The sequence below is a fragment of the Apostichopus japonicus genome, chromosome 17 (genome assembly GCF_037975245.1).
Source record: "Apostichopus japonicus isolate 1M-3 chromosome 17, ASM3797524v1, whole genome shotgun sequence".
In the NCBI taxonomy this organism is placed as follows: Eukaryota; Metazoa; Echinodermata; class Holothuroidea; order Aspidochirotida; family Stichopodidae; genus Apostichopus; species Apostichopus japonicus.
In genome coordinates, this window is record NC_092577.1 from 1,384,613 (window position 1) to 1,404,574 (window position 19,962).

Sequence of the window (19,962 nt, forward strand, 5' to 3'; positions counted from 1 at the left end):
GTTGACCTAAGTCTGGCACATTCTGTAAATAGGAGGCAATGTCATGAAAGACACAGCCTGACACACATGAGAGTCTCATGCACCATCACCTGAGCACTCTATGCACCAATTCTTCAAAGGCAGATCTGAGTCTTTCATTCACTCTCAAAATAAGAGACAGTTTCCTGAATAACTCTGCCTGACACACATGAGGGTCTCATCAGTGCACCATCACCAGAGTCAGATCATGGTGGGGACAGTGGGACGTGTCCCCACCTACTTTTTCAGTGGTGGGGACATGATATACCGTGTCCCCGCCAATTGTCTTGACCAAACGCTGCGTTTCAAATTCCCCTATATTGAACTTTGGCGCAGTTTGTTCCGGCATTGTGCAAATGACATGGTATAAATGACGAGAATTATTACTATTGACACTGTTAGGCGTGACTTCTCCGCTGAAGTATTAACACATGCTATCATATGAAACTTAATCTATACGCGAGACTGGTAAATTGTGATCGGCAAAACGGACTGGGTGCGAACAAAACAATCGTTAACAACTCATACTGTGTGTTCGCAATTTGAGCTAGCTTCATGTCCTGCGGCGTTTCCACTTACAGTTGAATTACCTGAAATTTGGTCAATTTCAGGAGACCTGGGGGTCTCATGCACAATCACCTGAGTACTCTATGCACCAAATCTTCAAGCAGATCTGAGTCTTTTATTCACTCTAAAAAAAATGTCCAGATAAAGAAATAATTTACTTGTTAAAACTTTATTATTAAAGAACAGATGAAGAGTATAAAGAGGAGAGGGTTGTAAGAGATAGCAATTTTCGTTTTCATCAAGTATATTAAAACACATCAAAATCAATAACAGTAATATTTATAAGGCAAACTATAATCAAGTCACTTGGTTAGAATAAGTGGCCAAGTTGAAACAAACGAATTACGTTAATGCCAATTTTAAACTCTAATTCACTACAATAATGACAATAGCTCTTCAAGTACCTTCATTTTCCAAACACTCCATCCTACATCTCTTACTTTGATAAGTATACTATGCAAAGACTCCATCCTACATCTCTTACTTTGATAAGTATACTATGCAAAGACTCCATCCTACATCTCTTACTTTGATAAGTATACTATGCAAACACTATATCCTACATCTCTTACTTTGATAAGTATACTACGCAAACACTCCATCCTACATCTCTTACTTTGATAAGTATATTATGCAAACACTCCATCCTACATCTCTTACTTTGTTAAGTATACTATGCAAACACTCCATCCTACATCTCTTACTTTGATAAGTATACTATGCAAACACTATATCCTACATCTCTTACTTTGATAAGTATACTATGCAAACACTCCATCCTACATCTCTTACTTTGATAAGTATACTATGCAAACACTATATCCTACATCTCTTACTTTGATAAGTATACTATGCAAGCACTCCATCCTACATCTCTTACTTTGATAAGTATACTATGCAAACACTATATCCTACATCTCTTACTTTGATAAGTATACTATGCAAACACTCCATCCTACATCTCTTACTTTGATAAGTATACTATGCAAAGACTCCATCCTACATCTCTTACTTTGATAAGTATACTATGCAAACACTATATCCTACATCTCTTACTTTGATAAGTATACTATGCAAGCACTCCATCCTACATCTCTTACTTTGATAAGTATACTATGCAAACACTATATCCCACATCTCTTACTTTGATAAGTATATTATGCAAACACTCCATCCTACATCTCTTACTTTGATATGTAGACTATGCAAACACTCCATCCTACATCTCTTACTTTGATAAGTATATTATGCAAACACTCCATCCTACATCTCTTACTTTGATAAGTATACTATGCAAACACTCCATCCTACATCTCTTACTTTGATAAGTATACTATGCAAACACTATATCCTACATCTCTTACTTTGATAAGTATACTACGCAAACACTCCATCCTACATCTCTTACTATGATAAGTATACTATGCAAACACTCCATCCTACATCTCTTACTTTGATATGTAGACTATGCAAACACTCCATCCTACATCTCTTACTTTGATAAGTATGCTATGCAAACACTCCATCCTACATCTCTTACTTTGATAAGTATACTATGCAAACACTATATCCTACATCTCTTACTTTGATAAGTATACTACGCAAACACTCCATCCTACATCTCTTACTTTGATAAGTATACTATGCAAAGACTCCATCATACATCTCTTACTTTGATAAGTATACTATGCAAACACTCCATCCTACATCTCTTACTTTGATAAGTATATTATGCAAACACTCCATCCTACATCTCTTACTTTGATATGTAGACTATGCAAAGACTCCATCCTACATCTCTTACTTTGATAAGTATACTATGCAAATACTCCATCCTACATCTCTTACTTTGATAAGTATATTATGCAAACACTCCATCCTACATCTCTCACTTTGATAAGTATATTATGCAAACACTCCATCCTACATCTCTTACTTTGATAAGTATACTATGCAAACACTCCATCCTACATCTCTTACTTTGATAAGTATACTATGCAAACACTCCATCCTACATCTCTTACTTTGATAAGTATATTATGCAAACACTCCATCCTACATCTCTTACTTTGATAAGTAAACTATGCAAACACTCCATCCTACATCTCTTACTTTGATAAGTATACTATGATGATGATCATTTTTTTTCTATTGTGAAGAGGAGATTGGGGAGAACTATTAATCTAGAGAGGAAAACAAAGAGTAAATGCAGTCAAAGGATTGCAGGTTCAACAGCTCTTTGCTCCGCTTCCAACGTGTATATAAACAGGTACCTGTGAGGTACTTGTACTTATAAAAGATGGATTCTTACAGCTCCTACAGTATGGGAGACCCTCCACCACCACCACCCCCACCCCCACCCAGGTTGTCTGGTACACTTGTGTGAAGAATTCAAAAGTTACCATTGACCAGGGTAATCATTTCCTTGGTGAAGCGCTTTCAGACAGCGCTTTATAAGCATCATTCATTGATTTTGATCGAGTACATACTGTAAGGAATTTTTTCATGAACCAGAATGAAAACATTTCATGGTTCCTTGATGTTGTTCATTAGTTTCATTCATAGGGAAATTTCTAACAAAGCCCTATACAACAACAGCAATTTACTGTATGCACACAAACTTTTGTTGCCAAAGTAATGCTAAGCCCTGATATCAATTGCAACACACATCAGTGTGTAAAGACTATCTACCATTATCATCATACCAAGTTTGACGAAATTCCGACTAGTAATAGTAGCCAAGTAATTGCAATTTAGAGTAATTCACATTTGACCCCATGAACTCATTAATATTCATGAAATGAGCACCAAAATCAACAGGGTTCATCTACTTACTATGGGCCACCCACGCACCAAGTATGGTAATGATTGGTCATTCCCTTGTTGAGTTATCGTGCATACAAACTTTTCATAACGAAATATTGCTAAGCCCCCCCCCCCCCCTTATAAATATGAATGATATCAATTGCAACACACATCAGTGTGTGAAGACTATCTACCAATATCATCGTACCAAAATTCCAATAAATAGTAGCCAAGTTATTGCAATTTGGGGTTTTTCACATTTGACCTGTGACCTCATTAATATTTTTTAACTTTGACCTCGTATAACTTCGCACACAAAGGTCACACGGGGTCAACCTATTGACATTTAAGATCAGAAGGTACCTTTAAAATCTGAAAATAGCATCGAAACTGTAAAAATCCCAAAAACACGAAAAGGTCACCAGAGGTCAAATTGAGGTCAAGGGTCACCCAGATGCGGGTCCAAAACTGGATTACATTGAAGCAACTCCCAACCTTAACGGACAGTCCGTTCTCAAGATATCATAAAAATACTAGTTTTTATCATTAATTGACCTTTGTTGACCTCGGATCACATGACCGTTAAGTTTGAAAATATTCCCCTATACCATTTGCAACTTGTCAAAAAATATCAACCGTGTCACACCTTGGAACTGGGAGTTTTTGGGCTAAATGTCTGAAAATTAACTTTGACCTCGTATAACTCCGCACACGAAGGTCACACGGAGGTCAACATATTGACATTTATGATCAGAAAGTACTGTACCTTTGATATCTGAAAATAGCATCGAAACTGTAAAAATCCCCAAAACATGAAAAGGTCACCAGAGGTCAAATTGAGGTCAAGAGTCACCCAGATGCAGGTCGACAATTTGATTACATTGAAGCAACTCCCAACCCTAACAGACAATTTGTTCTCAAGTTATCGCATAAATACTAGTTTTTTATCATTAATTGACCTTTGGTGACCTTGGATCATATGACCGGTAGTTTGAAAATATTCCCTTATACCATTTGCAACTTGTCCCAAAATATCAATGGTGTCACACCTTAGCCCTGGGAGTTATTGCACTAAATGTCTGAAGATGAACTTTGACCTCATATAACTTAACACACAAAGGTCACCTTGGGTCAACTTATTGACATTTTTGTTCGGTGAGACGTGAATATAGCATCAAACTATAAAAATTCAAACATTTTTTCTTTGCCCATTTTCTCCCCCCAAAATACTAGTTTTTTAACATTAATTGACCTTTGGTGACCTCGGATCACATGACTGTAAAGTTTAAAAATATTCCCCTATACCATTTGCAACTTGTCCAAAAATATCAACCGTGTCACACCTTGGAACTGGGAGTTTTTGGGCTAAATGTCTGAAAATTAACTTTGACCTCGTATAACTTCGCACACAAAGGTCACACGGGGGTCAACCTATTGACATTTAAGATCAGAAGGTACCTTTAAAATCTGAAAATAGCATCGAAACTGTACAAATCCCAAAAACACGAAAAGGTCACCACAGGTCAAATTGAGGTCAAGGGTCACCCAGATGCGGGTCGACAATTGGATTACATTGAAGCACCTCCCAACCCTATCGGACATTTCGTTCTCAAATTATCGCAAAAATACTAGTTTTTTATAATTAATTAACCTTTGTTGACCTTCAATCACATTAACGTTATGTTTGGAAACGATCCCTTACCCCATTCACAACTACTCCCAAAATATCAACAATGTCGGACCCTGTCAATGGGAGTTATTGCTGTTTGTAATATATTGGTTTTTGGCATCTAACTGACCTTTGCCGGCACCAAAATCAATGGGGTTCATCTAGTCACTATGGGCCACCCACCCACGAAGTATGGGAGTGATCGGTAATTCCCTTGTTGAGTTATCGTGCATACAAGCTAAAGCATCACACACACTCACACACGCACGCCAACCTGAATACATAGGTTTCTTTGCTTTAGCAAGGAACCAAAAAGCTGAGAGTTGAAATGCCGCATTTTGATGTGTCCTCCAATTTCCATACCAAGAAAAGAACAAAAGATTTTCTTACAATAGCTACATTGATAAGACTTCTATCCTGTGTGAGATCCTTCAAGTGTCCTCAAATGTCCAAAGGCTCATTCTTACAGTAACTACACTGATAAGGCTTCTCTCCTGTGTGTGTTCTTTCATGTATCCTCAGTTTCCAAGGATCAGCAAACATTTTGTTACAGTAGTTACACTAATGAGGCTTCTCTCCTGTGTGTGTTCTTTCATGCCTCTTCAAAGTTTGAGACCGGGCAAACAATTTCTTACAGTAGCTACATTGATAAGGCTTCTCTCCTGTGTGTGTTATTTCATGTCTCTTTACTCTAGCAACTGTGGCAAACTTTTTGTCACAGTAGTTACACTGAAATGGCTTCTCACCTGTGTGTGTACTTTCATGTGTCCTAACTTGTCCAGATTCAGCAAACAATTTCTTACAATAGCTACACTGATAAGGTTTCTCTCCTGTGTGTGTTTTTTCATGTGTCCTCAATGTTCCAGACTGAGCAAACTTCTTCTTGCAATAGCTACATTGATAAGGCTTCTCTCCTGTGTGAGTTCTTTCATGTCTCCTTCTTTCTGCAGATGTAAAAAACTTCTTGTCACAGTAGTTGCACTGATAAGGCTTCTCTCCTGTGTGCGTTCTTTCATGTCTCCACATTTGTCCAGATCCAACAAACTTTCTCTTACAGTAGTTACACTGATAAGGCTTCTCTCCTGTATGCGTTCTTTCATGTGCCTGCAAGCAACCAGTTTGGGAAAATGTTTTCCCACAATAGCTACACTGATAAGGCTTCTCTCCTGTATGTGTTCTTTCATGTGTCCTCAAATGTCGACATGAAGAAAATTTTTTCCCACAATAGCTACACTGATAAGGCTTCTCTCCAGTATGCGTTCTTTCATGTTCCCTCAAACTTGAAGATTGAGCAAACATTTTCTGACAGTAACTACAATGGTAAGGCTTCTCTGCTTTGTGTGTACTTTCATGTATCTTCAATTGTCTAGATTCAGCAAACATTTTCTCACAGAAGTTGCACTGATAAGGATTCCCTCCTTTATATGTTCTTTCATGGCTCTTCAAACTAGCAGCTTGAGCAAACATTTGGTCACAGTAGTTTTGTTTGGAATCACCAAAGGAGTTTTCTCCATCATTGGCCTTATCCTCCAGTCTGAATAAAACATGACATGAGTAGCTATCAAGTGGTTCCCCAGACTCCTTTTCTTTCTTTGTAACATCCTGTTGATGTCCTTGGTGATGTGAGTGAGCAATGTGTCCAGAGGACAGTCCCGGCGATACTGAGAATTGAAGCAAAACACAAGGTGAAAATAGAAGGCTGTCAGGACATTGGTTCATATTTTAATGTGACATTTTAAAAGAGATAATTTTCATTTATGACTACAGATCAAAGTTGCATTCAATCTTGCTATTCAGTAGCACCAAGAAGGTTCTAGCACTCCTGTGAACTTCATATGGTACTTCAGATGACATTTGAGCTTTGTGCACATGCAGCCTGCAGTGCCCTGCACAAATCTGTGTTCTACAGTACAGTAATTCCTGAAATGAATTTGCATACCACACATGAAGTTATTTCAAGCTTCAGTTTTAGGTGTAAAAAGGAGTTTCTGGATATAATGATGATAGCTTTTAAACAAACTTACTAAAAAGACACATCCTCGTAGCATTTTGGATCAATAAGATTGGAATGTGTAAATATTGAGAGAACTTGTAATTGCATGCATCTGCCAACAGCAGAATAAAGTCATCAGATTAAAATGTCTTTGTTTGTCTAAAATTGAATTATAAATTCAGAGTTGTTTGCTAATTTGAATTTATTTCTGGAACATTCATAAAAACCCAGTAACAATTCTGTAGGCAATTTTAATCTTGGGATAGTACAGTAGCCTACTGTACATGGAATCAAGCCTATACTAAATGAGACCCGTCAACTCTCCCGGTTTTACCGGGAGAGTCCCAGTTTTACCGGTTTTTGCTTGAATCTCCCGGCCTCCCAGTTTCATATTCTATTCTCCCGGTTTTTTAATGTTTCATCACTTGCAACATTTCTGAAAATAGCCAACAATTAGTCCTACGCTTTGCAATTCCCCACAGTAACGCTGAACAGGAAAGGCTATTCAGTGTAGTTTGCAAGAACAAGACAGACAGTACAGTAGGTCAAGTTTCAAGCTTGATGGGACTCTATCTAGCATACTAGCCATGAAGTCACATTACCCAGAGTCCACTGTTCCCTGTTTCAAATGGAAGCCTACTAAAGAAACCCTGTAGAAAGCGAAGCAAGCTGCTGTAAACTACAACAAGAAACACTGATTGGATGATTCTCTCATTGTATTGCATAAGTAGACTACACTGATTTAGGAGTATTTACAGAATATCATTTCAGTTGGAAATTACCAACCTCATTATTTTCCTCTTGTTCTCCCTATTTTTTGGCCATGAAAAATGTTATTCTCCCTATTTTGGGGTCAAACAGGTTGACAGGTCTGCTATAGGGGCAAGTCCACGGAAAACAGGGAGGTCTGGTAATGTTAATAGTGTAACTTGTGTAAAGTTGTGAAGCAATGCGAGTTCAGTTTGGACGGTGTGTAACCATTGTGGTAGTTTAAATCCCCTTGGAATTGTTATCTCTCCTGGCATTAAGTAAACCAGTTGAAATTATTGGCAGATTATTACTTTTGCGGCTGCTCCTATGGATCAGCATGTGGTATCAGGCTTATCCTGGGATGGTGATATACACAATGTGTGATATTTTCTAGGGATACTCATGTGATCACATTCATCCCTGTAAATGAGTACAATTGTTAGGGCATGGTAGGAATGCACTGTAGTTTTTGTGTATTATGTCTTTAGCTAAGTTGTAGGGTAAAGTTCATCACTTGTATACATGTGGTATTTCCACGTTGACCACGTATGTTAAGGGATTGATATAAAATGCATTACCTTGGAGGGACAGGAAAGTCTACTCTGGTTGCTCTTGGAAGAAACATTCTTGTTGGTAGGCTTCACTGCCATGAAGCTTCAAGTGTGTAAAATACATCCAGTACAACACACCTAATCTTACTGTAAGAAGTTTTCTTTTCAATATATCACTGTTAAAAATAGCATCACCTCTCTGGATTGATTATGTGTATAGCTTCATTCTCTGTCAATTACAATACTACTAGTACTAGTCTAACTCTAGTCTATGAACCCTGAATGGCTGGCGCTTCTCACAAAAGTGTTACAATATTCAAAGAGGCTACTGTATTCTTACGACTAGTCGTAACAATAACTTTTACGCATGCGCAGTTGCTTCAACGTAGCTATTTTTACGACTAGGACTTACTATTTTTACGACTAGGAGTAACAATATTTTCCGGTTAGGGGTTGGGTTAGGGTTACCCCTACTACATGCGCAGTTGCTTTATTTACTTTACTGCGCATGAATTCGCCGTTGTCGTAAGAATAGCCACGGCCTACAATATATTACTATTAGAATTATGCTATCACTTAAAATTGCCCTATAATTATAATCTTGGCCTTTTAATCTGTTCCTCATTTGCATTAAAGCGTTTTTGCTCATCTCTTAAGGAGAAGTAAATACGCACAATGCTACTGCTAGACCTACAGTATTTAGTAGTCCAGAATCATGTACTGTATTAAACAGGTTTTTTTCGCGGAACCCTTACCAGTGATAACAGTTGTATCGTTCACATGTTCCACCTTTACCGAGAACTCAGTCATTTTGTTTCTCGTAAATCTTCTGCAAATTTCGCCTTTGGTCGGTTTCGTCTTGCGAATTTCTTTTTTTTTACACTTGACAATATTTGAAAATTGCAGCCCTAAAGTTGTGATTGTGGTTGCAGCAAAAGACTACGGTAGAACTAGAAGAAGACACGAATTAATTAACGAATGGTTGCATACCTACGGAAGCGTAGAAAAGTCATGTAGGCTGTCATTTTGATGATGATATTGTAACAACTCGTCGATATATCAAGGTGAAAATTGACGTTTTGACTACATATTCTAAATCGTCAACATGTCGAAAGTCTGAAGAAAAAAAAATCCGTTTTCTTGAAATGAATCACCTCTTCATGGTAACAAAAATATGACAATTGACCTTATAATACCAAATGCGTCAAAATGCCATGATAAATCTGAAAACTGACGTTTAGTCTAAGTGTATCTAGCCAAAACGTGAGATTTATGATATTTTGATGGGTTAATACCTATTGACAAAATCGTCAAGTTTAAACTTGTTGACAGTTTGATGGCTTTGTGCAACGCGACAAAACGTCAGTAATAATCAAATTTTTTTTTGTCACTTTCATAAGTTGGTATGATGGAGTCAAAACGAAAACTTGGCTTCTGCCATTTTGATGAGATCACAGCAATACGTCAATTTCATGGTTTTGCTTATTTGGACGTTTTCATATTGGCTGACAAAATTGCAATTTTCAGATTGATGTAATTTTGACGAATTGTTGCATCTCATCACGTCAATTAACATGTACCTTCTACGCTTCCGTTACCAGAAGCGCTTCTGTTTTTTTTCTTTGCAGTATGCTATGGCAAGCCATATGTGCAATAATTCGATTAACAGAGTTTGTCGCCGATAAACTCTGTCTTTCGATCGGTATACACAGATTATCGAATGGATAACCGTGTTTTTTGCGATAAATTCAGTTTATCGAGCGAAAAGCAGGGTTACCTCGATAAACTAAGATTGTCGGCGATAAACCGAGTTTATCAAATAGGATCTATGTTTTTCGCTCAATAAACTAAGTTAATCGATAATCTCTGTTTAGTATCCAGTCTATAAACTCAGTTTGTCGAGCGAAAAACAGAGTTAAACGGCGATAAACTCGCTTTTTTTCCTCGAATTATTGCACATGTGGCTAGCCATAGAAGGCACCACACCACAATAAGAGAAGTGTGTCTGCGCTCGAAAAGTATATCGTCCGGGAAAAGAGCTAAAACAACCAAATGTGAACGCTTGTTTAAGCATATTATCAGTTACCATCATTGTCGTTTCTTCCTTCATGTCAAGTCCTTAACTTAAAGTACAGATGATGTCAAAATGGGGAAGAATGAAAGTGACATAAACCATGCAACAATTTATTGTGGTGCGACACCTGAAGGCAATATGAAGGTAGCATACGCCCATTAAAAGCCCCATTGACCTTCACACTTAACCACAAAAGTTAATGTGGTCTTACAGTCTAGATAGAAGTTTTCACTAGCTTAACGCTGCCCATCACTGGATAGGTGACATGTTGGCCTCTCATGGCAACATCAATTTTCCGTATCATGACTATGTAGATAGTTTGCTATCAGAGCCTGAAGTTTTTGTCACTTGTAAACAAACCTCTTCACTCAGTAGTAAACAATTTTGACGCTGCTCCTGGAAGGCCAAAAGGGGTCTAAAATTGTCTCAATCGACCCAATATTTGCACCACATGTACTTCCATTCATGCTATTCATCATGAGAGCCACAAAAAAATACAGATCCCAATTGATAACACATCAAGAAAGATGTCCACTTATTGCATTTTGCCACTATCCCTGATACAGGAAACATATGGGCGGATTGATATAGACCCTAATAGGAGTAAGCAACCTGAAACATATATACCATGGTAATGGGGAGTGGGTGTGAACCTAAAGTGTGGGTCTAGAAATTCCAAACTGTAAAGGGATTGTTCAGGTAGACTTGGGATGGCAAGGCATTTTGGAGGTGCAGAAACGCACTTCACAGGCAAATATATTGGATGCTCCCCTACCCATCCACCCCACATGGGGTTTTGAAAATCTCCAGACTGGATTACTGTAGGTGGGGCATGAACCTTAATAGATGGGATGTTGTTGTATAAACAAGTTAAGATTGGGGTGTGGACGTGGGTTAGTTTGTCGCTACCCTCAGGTTGGGCGGTTTGAAAATATAATGCAAAAGTAGAGAGTTGATATGCCACGTTTTAATGTGTCCTCCGATTTTCAAACACAAAAAAGATTTTCTTACAATAGCTACATTGCATGATAAGGCTTCTATCCTGTATTGTTCTTTCATGTGTCCTCAAATGTCCAGATACAGAAGCTTAAATTCTTACAGTAGCTACATTGAAAAAGTTTCTCTTCTGTGTGTGTTCTTTTATAAGTCCTCAAATGTCCAGAAAAAGCAAACATTCTCTTACAGTAGCTGCTGCACTGATAAGACCTCTCTCCTGTGTGTGGTCTTTCATGTCCCCTCAAGTGTCCTCATAATACAAACATATTTTCAGAGAAAGCACACCGATCAGGCTTTTCCTGTGTATGATTTTATATGTCTCTTCAAACTAGAAGCTTGAGCAAACTTTTTGTCACAGTAGTGACACTAATAAGGCTTCTCTCCTATATGTGTTCTTTCATGAGTCCTCATATGTCCAGATTGAGAAAACTTTTTCTTACAGTAGTTACACTGATAAGGTTTCTCTCCTGTGTGTGTTCTTTCATGTGCCCTCAATGTTCCAGATTGAGCAAACATTTTCTCACAGTAACTACACTGATAATGCTTCTCTCCTGTATGTATTTTTTCATGTTTCCTCAAACTGTCAGATGACGCAAACATTTTCTTGCAGTAACTACACTGAAAAGGCGTCTCTCCTGTGTGTGTTCTTTCATGTATATTCAACTGTCCAGATCTAGCAAACATTTTATCACAGTAGCTACACTGATAAGGCTTTTCTCCTGTGTGTGTTCTTTCATGTATATTCAACTGTCCAGATCTAGCAAACATTTTATCACAGTAGTTACACTGATAAGGCTTCTCTCCTGTATGTGTTCTTTCATGACTCCTCATATGTTCAGATTGAAAAAACTTTTTGTCACAGTAGTTGCACTGATAAGGCTTCTCTCCTGTATGTGTTCTTTCATGATTCCTTATTTTTCTAGAATCAGCAAACATTTCCTTACAGTATTTACACTGATAAGGTTTCTCTCCTGTATGTGCTCTTTCATGCCTCTTCAGATTATCACCGTGGGCATACCATTTGTCACAGTATTTACACTGATATGGCTTCTCTCCTGTATGTGTTCTTTCATGTTTATTCAAACTTCCTGATTCAGCAAACATTTTCTCACAGTAGCTACACTGGTAAGGCTTCTCTCCTGTATGTGTTCTTTCATGACTCCTCATATGTCCAGATTGAGAAAACTTTTTGTCACAGTAGTTACACTGATAAGGCTTCTCTCCTGTATGTGTTCTTTCATGCCTCTTCAGATTATCACCGTGGGCATACCATTTGTCACAGTATTTACACTGATATGGCTTCTCTCCTGTATGTGTTCTTTCATGACTCCTCATATGTCCAGATTGAGAAAACTTTTTGTCACAGTAGTTACACTGATAAGGCTTCTCTCCTGTATGTGTTCTTTCATGCCTCTTCAGATTATCACCGTGGGCATACCATTTGTCACAGTATTTACACTGATATGGCTTCCCTCCTGTATGTGTACTTTCATGTCTCCTCTTATGTCCAGATTCAGCAAACTTTTTGTCACAGTAGTTACACTGATAAGGTTTCTCTCCTGTGTGTTTTCTTTCATTCCTCTTCAAACTATCAGCGTAGGTGTGGGCATACTTGCTGAGTAACAGATGACATGAGTAGGTATCAACTGGTTTCACAGACTCCTTTTCTTCCTTCTTAACATCCTGTTGATGTCCTTGGTGGTGTGAGTGAGCAAAGTGTCCAGAGGACAGTCCCTGTGATACTGAGAATTTAAGGAAAATCAAGGTGAAACAGACAATACCGTCAGCATGGTGAATCCTAAATTATGTGAAGGAAAAAACTGATTCAGAATATTGCAGTTTTTAAATGAGAATATTTCATTTAGGACTATGTAGAGTTGCTCTGAACCTTGCTATTTTTAAGTGATTAGGAAAGTTCTTTCACTGATGTGAAATTATTAACAAGGTTATTGAGATGGGCTTTTCAATTAGCAATGTGGAATATTTTTCTCTGCAATGTAAGTTTCACATTGTCACCGGACAATCCTAAAATGGAACACAAATCCAACTACAATTTTTAGTTTAGTTTTAGTTTAGTAGAAAAAAGGATCAGGAGGGACACTTAAGTCCATAACTTAAGACCATAACTGACCTTTGGGGACCTTTGTGGGCACCAAAAACAATAGGGCACACCTTCTCCATATGGGGGATCTATAGTCCAAGTTTGGCCTCAATCCAACATTCCCTTATTGAGATAGAGCGTACCCAAGCAAGTGTCACAGACGCACACACACACACACACACACACGCCAACCTGACTGCAAAGGTTCCTTTTGCTAAAGCAAGGAACCAAAAGTCGGCAAAGGATAAATTGTCAAAACCATACACAATCTTGAAAACCTGGATCAAGTCCACACGTAACCTCCTAAGCTCCAGTGTGGTGAGATTCAACAGTTGTAACCGCCTATAATAAGGAACCCTCTTTAAGGAACTAATCATCCTAGTAGCCCTTCTCTGGACCTTTTCAAGTACTTCCTTATCCTTAGCAAAATAAGGGTTCCAAGCCTGCACAGCATACTCCAGATGAGGCCTAACCAACTGCTTATAAAGCCTAACTACTATGTCCTCTTTCAGAAAACTGAAGTTCCTCTTGATCATACCTAAAACCCTATTACCTCTTTTAGCAGAGCCTTCAAGACAATGTTTAGAAGGCTGCAGAGATGATCGAGTCAATGTAGATACCTAGGTCTCTTTCAACAGAGACCTCCTGTAACTCCACCCCATTAAGATTGTATGTAAACTTTTGGTTACTACTACCAATGTGCATTACCTTACATTTATCAATATTAAAAAGCATATGCCACCCCAAAGACCAGGAAAAAATCTTATCCAAATCCACTTGAAATTTCTCAGAATCACTTTTGGAACAGACCTCAGAATACAATTTGGTGTCATCAGCAAACTTCTTAGCTGTACACAAAATATCTCCGTCAATGTCATTTATATAGGCAACAAACAACAAGGGACCTAATACAGACCCTTGTGGAACACCACTAGTAACGTTCTGCCAAGAAGAAGCACAGCCTTTAATTACCACCCTCTGTTCCCTATTACCAAGCCAATTCCCGATCCAAGACAGTAAATTCCCTATGACACCCATGCTCTTCAGCCTAGGTAAAAGACGCTGGTGGGGAACTTTATCAAAGGCCTTCTGGAAATCCAGGAACACAACATCTACAGACTTCTGCCTATTTAGTGAGCTTGTTACATCTTCCATAAACTCAAGGATATTAGTGAGACAAGACCTCTTTTGACAAAAGCCATGTTGAGACTCTCTGATCAAAGACTGACTGCTGAAGTGACAGACCATAGACTTTTTAACAATAGACTCCATGACCTTACAAACTACACTAGTGAGACTAACAGGCCTATAATTACAGGGCTTAGACTTACCAGTATCACCCTTCTTGAAAATTGGGGTAATATTAGCACATCTCCAGTCCCTAGGAACATAACCTTCATCCATAAATTTACTAAAAACCAACGAGAGTGGAACGCAGAAATGGTGTGCAAAAGTCTTCAACAAATACGGATGGATTGCATCCGGTCCAGAAGCTTTAGAAACATTTAGACAAAGCAGCTCCTTTAAGACAACCTCATCCGAAAATAAGACCGTATCCAGTTTAGGCCTATCACTGCCCCCCTGAAAATCTGGAATACTACTCGTACTGTATCTTCCCTTGTGAAAACCAACACAAAATAGTTGTTCAAAAGATCTGCAAGATCCTGACTATCAGTAACTATATTATCAGCCCGTGGTGCCCTAAGAGAACAATTGCATCTTGAACTTTCTGCTTTGACCTGACATAAGAAAAGAAGGCCTTTGGGTTATCCTTAATTTTTAGGGCAATGCTTTTTTTCGAAATTCAATTTTGCATGAAAGACTAAGCATTCTACTGTACCTTCAGCTGATGAACTTTAAACTTGGCCAAAACAGATTCAGATTTAGTCCTCCTAAACAACTTCCACATTCTTCGTTTTTGCCTAATTGCACATATAACTTTCTTATTCATCCAATGAGGCACACTGCTTTTACGACGACGATTCTTCCACGGAACATGATTTTCCATAATGACCTTTAATTTATCAGCAAAACAAATCCAAGACTGAGAAGCACTCATACTGTATCTCTAAACAAATTAATCTAATCTGTACCCTTTAGTAAAGTTTCAATTGCCTTAAAAAAACCAGGGACTTTTTCATTGCTAACAGAATTGACGACTTTGCAAACAACATCAAAAGCTAGTATGTCATGATCACTAGTTCCTAGTTTTCCTAGACCCGTCAAATCAACAACATTGCTTGGATTAGAACTCAAAACAAGATCCAGGATGTTATCCCCACTAGTAGGGAAAGTAACATGTTGATGTAAAAAGCAATCTTGCACAACATCTAGAAAATTACTACCCTTCCTACTACTAGAACCATCTATCCAATTAATGTCAGGAAAATTAAAGTCGCCCATTATAACAACATCACCTTTAGCAGCCTTTCTTAGAATTGAATCAAACAGCACAACATCATTATCATCGCTGCTGTTAGGAGAGCGGTAAACAACACCCACAGTGATAATGTCCCTGGACCTCTTGGACTTGTTTGTGGACAACTTGCACCAGACAGAATTAACAAAAGCCCCTTGCAACTGAGATTTCTCAACACTTACAATGTCATCCCTAACATACTGTACAGTAAAACTTCCCCACCAACCCCGTTATGAGTATCCCTTTTGTCCTAACGATACACAACATACCCCGGGTGAGAAACCTCAGCACTATCAATGTCCTCCCTTAACCAAGATTCGGTGATACCAAACACATACGGTTTCAGATCCTCAAGAATCACAGTAAATTCAGCAAAATTTTTACGAATACATTTTCTAGCATTGGTAAAGACAATCTTCAGCTTATCCATGAAACTATGTACCTTAGCATGCCTCCTAAAGTTAGAACTACTGTATGACTATCACTTTTCTTGCTTTCAAAACGCCTATAATCGCCTCCACTAGGAACATAATCCTTATCCACAATTATTCCTGACCTCACTGATCGCCCCCCCCCCCCCCAATTTAATTTATATTGACAGAGATTCTTGTGAATAAAATTCCTCTGGACAACTGAGCCAAATCTAGCTCTCTTTTGGATATATCCAATCCTCCTTCCACATTTCATATCGACATTAAGGGTTACAAAATACGTTTACAGGAATAGTGGAGTCTTGAGGGCCTTTTTGAGTATTTGTGGTTCTCTGTTTCCAGGATGATGTTCAAATGCTTCGAGTTAAGAACATTTTAGGATTTTTGCCGAAGATATACAGAGCCAACTAATATCAAGATAAATCTTGGAGGATAAGTGCTATATACAGACATTACAGTATTAAAAATTTCAGAGGCGTTTCCCATGTAAAATACAGCGAATAAAATTATTAAATTATCTGAGATGCCAGGCCTGTGATCAAGGAATTTCAAGTATTATAAACGTTCACGCTTATCATATCACTTATTGAAGCTGCCTCTAAAACCACTGAATTATTCATAGCCATGCAGTATACAAAATCAAGTATATTCCCAGGAAAGTATGTTTTTAAAGTGGGGTCATTCTGTGAACATATTATTTGTCCGGAGACATTGGTTATACTTATACAATATAACTAGACATTTCGCGGAAACGCTACCTGTGTTAAAAGTGTTATCATGTAATGGTGACACCGGCTCCACCTTTACGGATATCTGAAACATTTTCTTTTCCGTAGATAAGTGCTCGGTTGATGATCTTCCTCTAATATTGCGGTTGATCCGTTTCGTCTTGCGATTTCTTTTTCTAACTCTAAGCTTGGTAATATTTAACAAGAGCCGAACGGTTCCTTGCTGAGTATTGTGTATCATCACCATAGAAACTTCAACGAGGTAAATGAATCTGGAGGATTCATGTCAATTGGGTGCGCGCGTACCATGTATGGAGGGTCATGTGATGTGTTCCAGGGTGGTACTATATTGATATTTCTCTGTAACAGTTCGAGAACAGTGTTAGTGACTTCGTGAAAGATTGGTCGGTTCGGACATGGGAACTAACGGCATAAGAAGGTACTGGTACTTCAGGCCTACGAAATAGTGCTAATATGCTAACTTTCAACCTTATTCTCTTGAATGAAGGCAGGCTTTCTACATAATCTTACTTATTAATACAGCTCAAGGTGCAAGCTTTGTCTCATATGGCCTAACGTTATTACTACACGCTATAAGTGAATGTAGAAATGGGAAATGTGGGGAAATGTTTAGTTCAGTGCAACCACGGAATTCTCCATGGAACAGAGCCTAATGCTGCTCGACGGGAATATAGCTATCACGTTAGGCTACAGGCACGGTTATTGCCAGGTAACGGGTGTCGTCTGCTGCTCTAAGCACTACGACGTTGTCACAGAATGTTAGCACCAATCAAAATAGATCTCAGAAAAGATTTAGGGTTTCAGCCAATCGCAGGCATTTCCTGGATAAACAACATGTCTGCGTCCTTGTGTAAACTTATGCCGACCCCGGTTTCAGTGGTGTACATGGACTTACGTTAGTAATAGCCAAGGCGGGTCACACTAATTAGCGTCAACTCACGACAACTCAAGATAACATGTTTAAGCAGGCGCGTATCCAGGATTTTCTAACCCGGGGGCGCGAATTACTATCTAAGCGGAGCGCCACCATCGGTTGGCGCGCAGCGTACAAGAACATTTCTTGTTTTGAAACCCCCCAGATCACCGGAAACGGCACTTCTCGGGCTTGAAATGACCAACCAGATGTACACATTTTGCCTGAGAACCAAGTATTTCCTAAAAGTTTTTTTTTTCCATCCATAACCTTTTTGAAGATTGTCAACCCGGCACACATCATGTTCGACCTGATCGCATCTCCTGTGGGTCTTTGCTTTTGTAGGTGATTCTACGTCGCGGCCCACAATACCCGTCAGCCCCACTTTTCAAGGTTTTAAGCCCCATATTTGTTCAGAATTTGAAAATTCACATTTCTCGTGAATAAACTCACTTCAAAACATACCCATAATGTTGTACAAAATTTCATCTATGGACAACCAATATAGAAAAAACTTCCTTCAACCCCTAACAGACCGGTCAAAATTGCACGAGTAGAGGGAAGTGTGATGTAGAATGTTGGTCAGAAATTTTCTAAAATTCAGACACAGTTAATTTATTGGTGTAGAAATATTAAAACCTGTTACAACGGCTATTATAAAACTTGGTTGAAGGAAATGAAAAAATAGCAGATATTTCCGAAACCGAACACTACACACATAGGCGTAGGAGGCGCGGCGCCAGTGGCGGAGCTAGGGGTATTGGTCAGGAGTGGCGAGAATGGTCTGTAGGGGCGCTTTCGACACTATCTAAGCGGAGCGCCACCACTGGTTGGCGCGTAGCGTACAGAAAATTTTTGAGTAAAGATACTCCCTAGATCGCCGGAAATGACCCTTTCCGGGCCTGGCTAATTTGCAGATAAACGAAGAATAAGGTGTCATCGCCAAATTACACCAACAAAATGTGACAAATGTCAATAAGTAGATGAGAGCGCAATAAAAAAAGTCAATAATCTAGAATCAGTAAAAAGTGGTAAAGAGCTGAAAAAGGCGCCAGCAGTCCATTTGAGTCCGTCAGGGGGGGGGGGGCATCCGCCCCCTGACCATACGGACGCTCCGCCACTGCGCGGCGGGGGTGCAGGCCCTAATTCGCCATTACTAATATAAAAGAGAGTTTTGACATAATTGGACCTCCATGCTTTTTATACATCTATATGAGACATGTCGTTGTTTACATTAGCATCCCGCGGTAAACTGCGCAATTTTAACGGACCGTACTGTACATGATGGCATGCGATGTAATAATACCCGATGCTTGCTTATATGATATTGATATGAACACGTTGAACGCGCGCGAAGCGCGAGAAAATTTTTGGTTATTTTTTCAGGCAAGTCGGACAGTTTTGAGGCTTTTCATCCTGGAACGCCATTTTCATGCTCACTGATATGATGTGATATCTGCTGTTTGCGTTACAAATTCGAACAGGCGCGTAGCGAGGAATTTGCCAAGGGAGGGGCGAAGCCTGCAGGCAAATTATCTAAGCGTAGCGCCACCATAGGTTGGCGCGAAGCGTACAAGAAAATTTTGGCCGAAAATGCCTCCCAGATCGCTGGAAATGACACTTCCCAGGCCTTGTAAGTTGCCTCTAAGCACTTTCTATTTTGAAATTACTTAGCGATATCATTTAAATAAATGCTGAATGGGGGGTGGCGGGCGGTCGCCCCCATCCCAAAATGCGTCATGTTCCCCGACGACACGGTCGAGTTCGAGACCAGCCACAGTTGGTTTCATAGCACAATTCTACACACACGTTATGATAGACCATATATAGTATATATATAGATCATTAGTGAGAGAGGAAAATGGAAACGGGAGTTGTCGGTGTAAGGGGTAGGGTGAGTCACACTTTTACGAAATCATTGATCCG

At 39.0% G+C, this 19,962-nt stretch overlaps 1 protein-coding gene across 1 annotated transcript; it reads right to left on the reverse strand.

The window, feature by feature from the left end:
- Positions 1-1,872: 1,872 nt before the first annotated feature.
- On the reverse strand, positions 1,873-17,581 carry LOC139984508 (uncharacterized). Its single transcript, XM_071998424.1, has 5 exons — positions 17,133-17,581; positions 11,791-13,165; positions 9,792-9,858; positions 9,109-9,292; positions 1,873-6,720 (listed from the first exon to the last, which is right to left on the reverse strand). The coding sequence occupies exons 1-5, from the start codon at positions 17,347-17,349 to the stop codon at positions 5,621-5,623; spliced, it is 2,943 nt and encodes a 980-aa protein (XP_071854525.1). The 5' UTR covers positions 17,350-17,581; the 3' UTR covers positions 1,873-5,620.
- Between the last annotated feature and the right edge of the window lie 2,381 nt (positions 17,582-19,962).

What these genes read in the sequence shown, in the direction of transcription:
- LOC139984508 (XM_071998424.1), bottom strand. Translation starts at nt 17,349, where the DNA reads ATGGTGATGATACACAATACTCAGCAAGGAACCGTTCGGCTCTTGTTA. An exon ending in ATAGGAGAGAAGCCTTATTA is followed by an intron (nt 9,859 to 11,790) that starts GTGTCACTACTG and finishes CAATTTTGTCAG; the next exon opens with CCAATATGAAAACGTCCAAA. An exon ending in GCTGTGATCTCATCAAAATG is followed by an intron (nt 9,293 to 9,791) that starts GCAGAAGCCAAG and finishes GTTCTACCGTAG; the next exon opens with TCTTTTGCTGCAACCACAAT.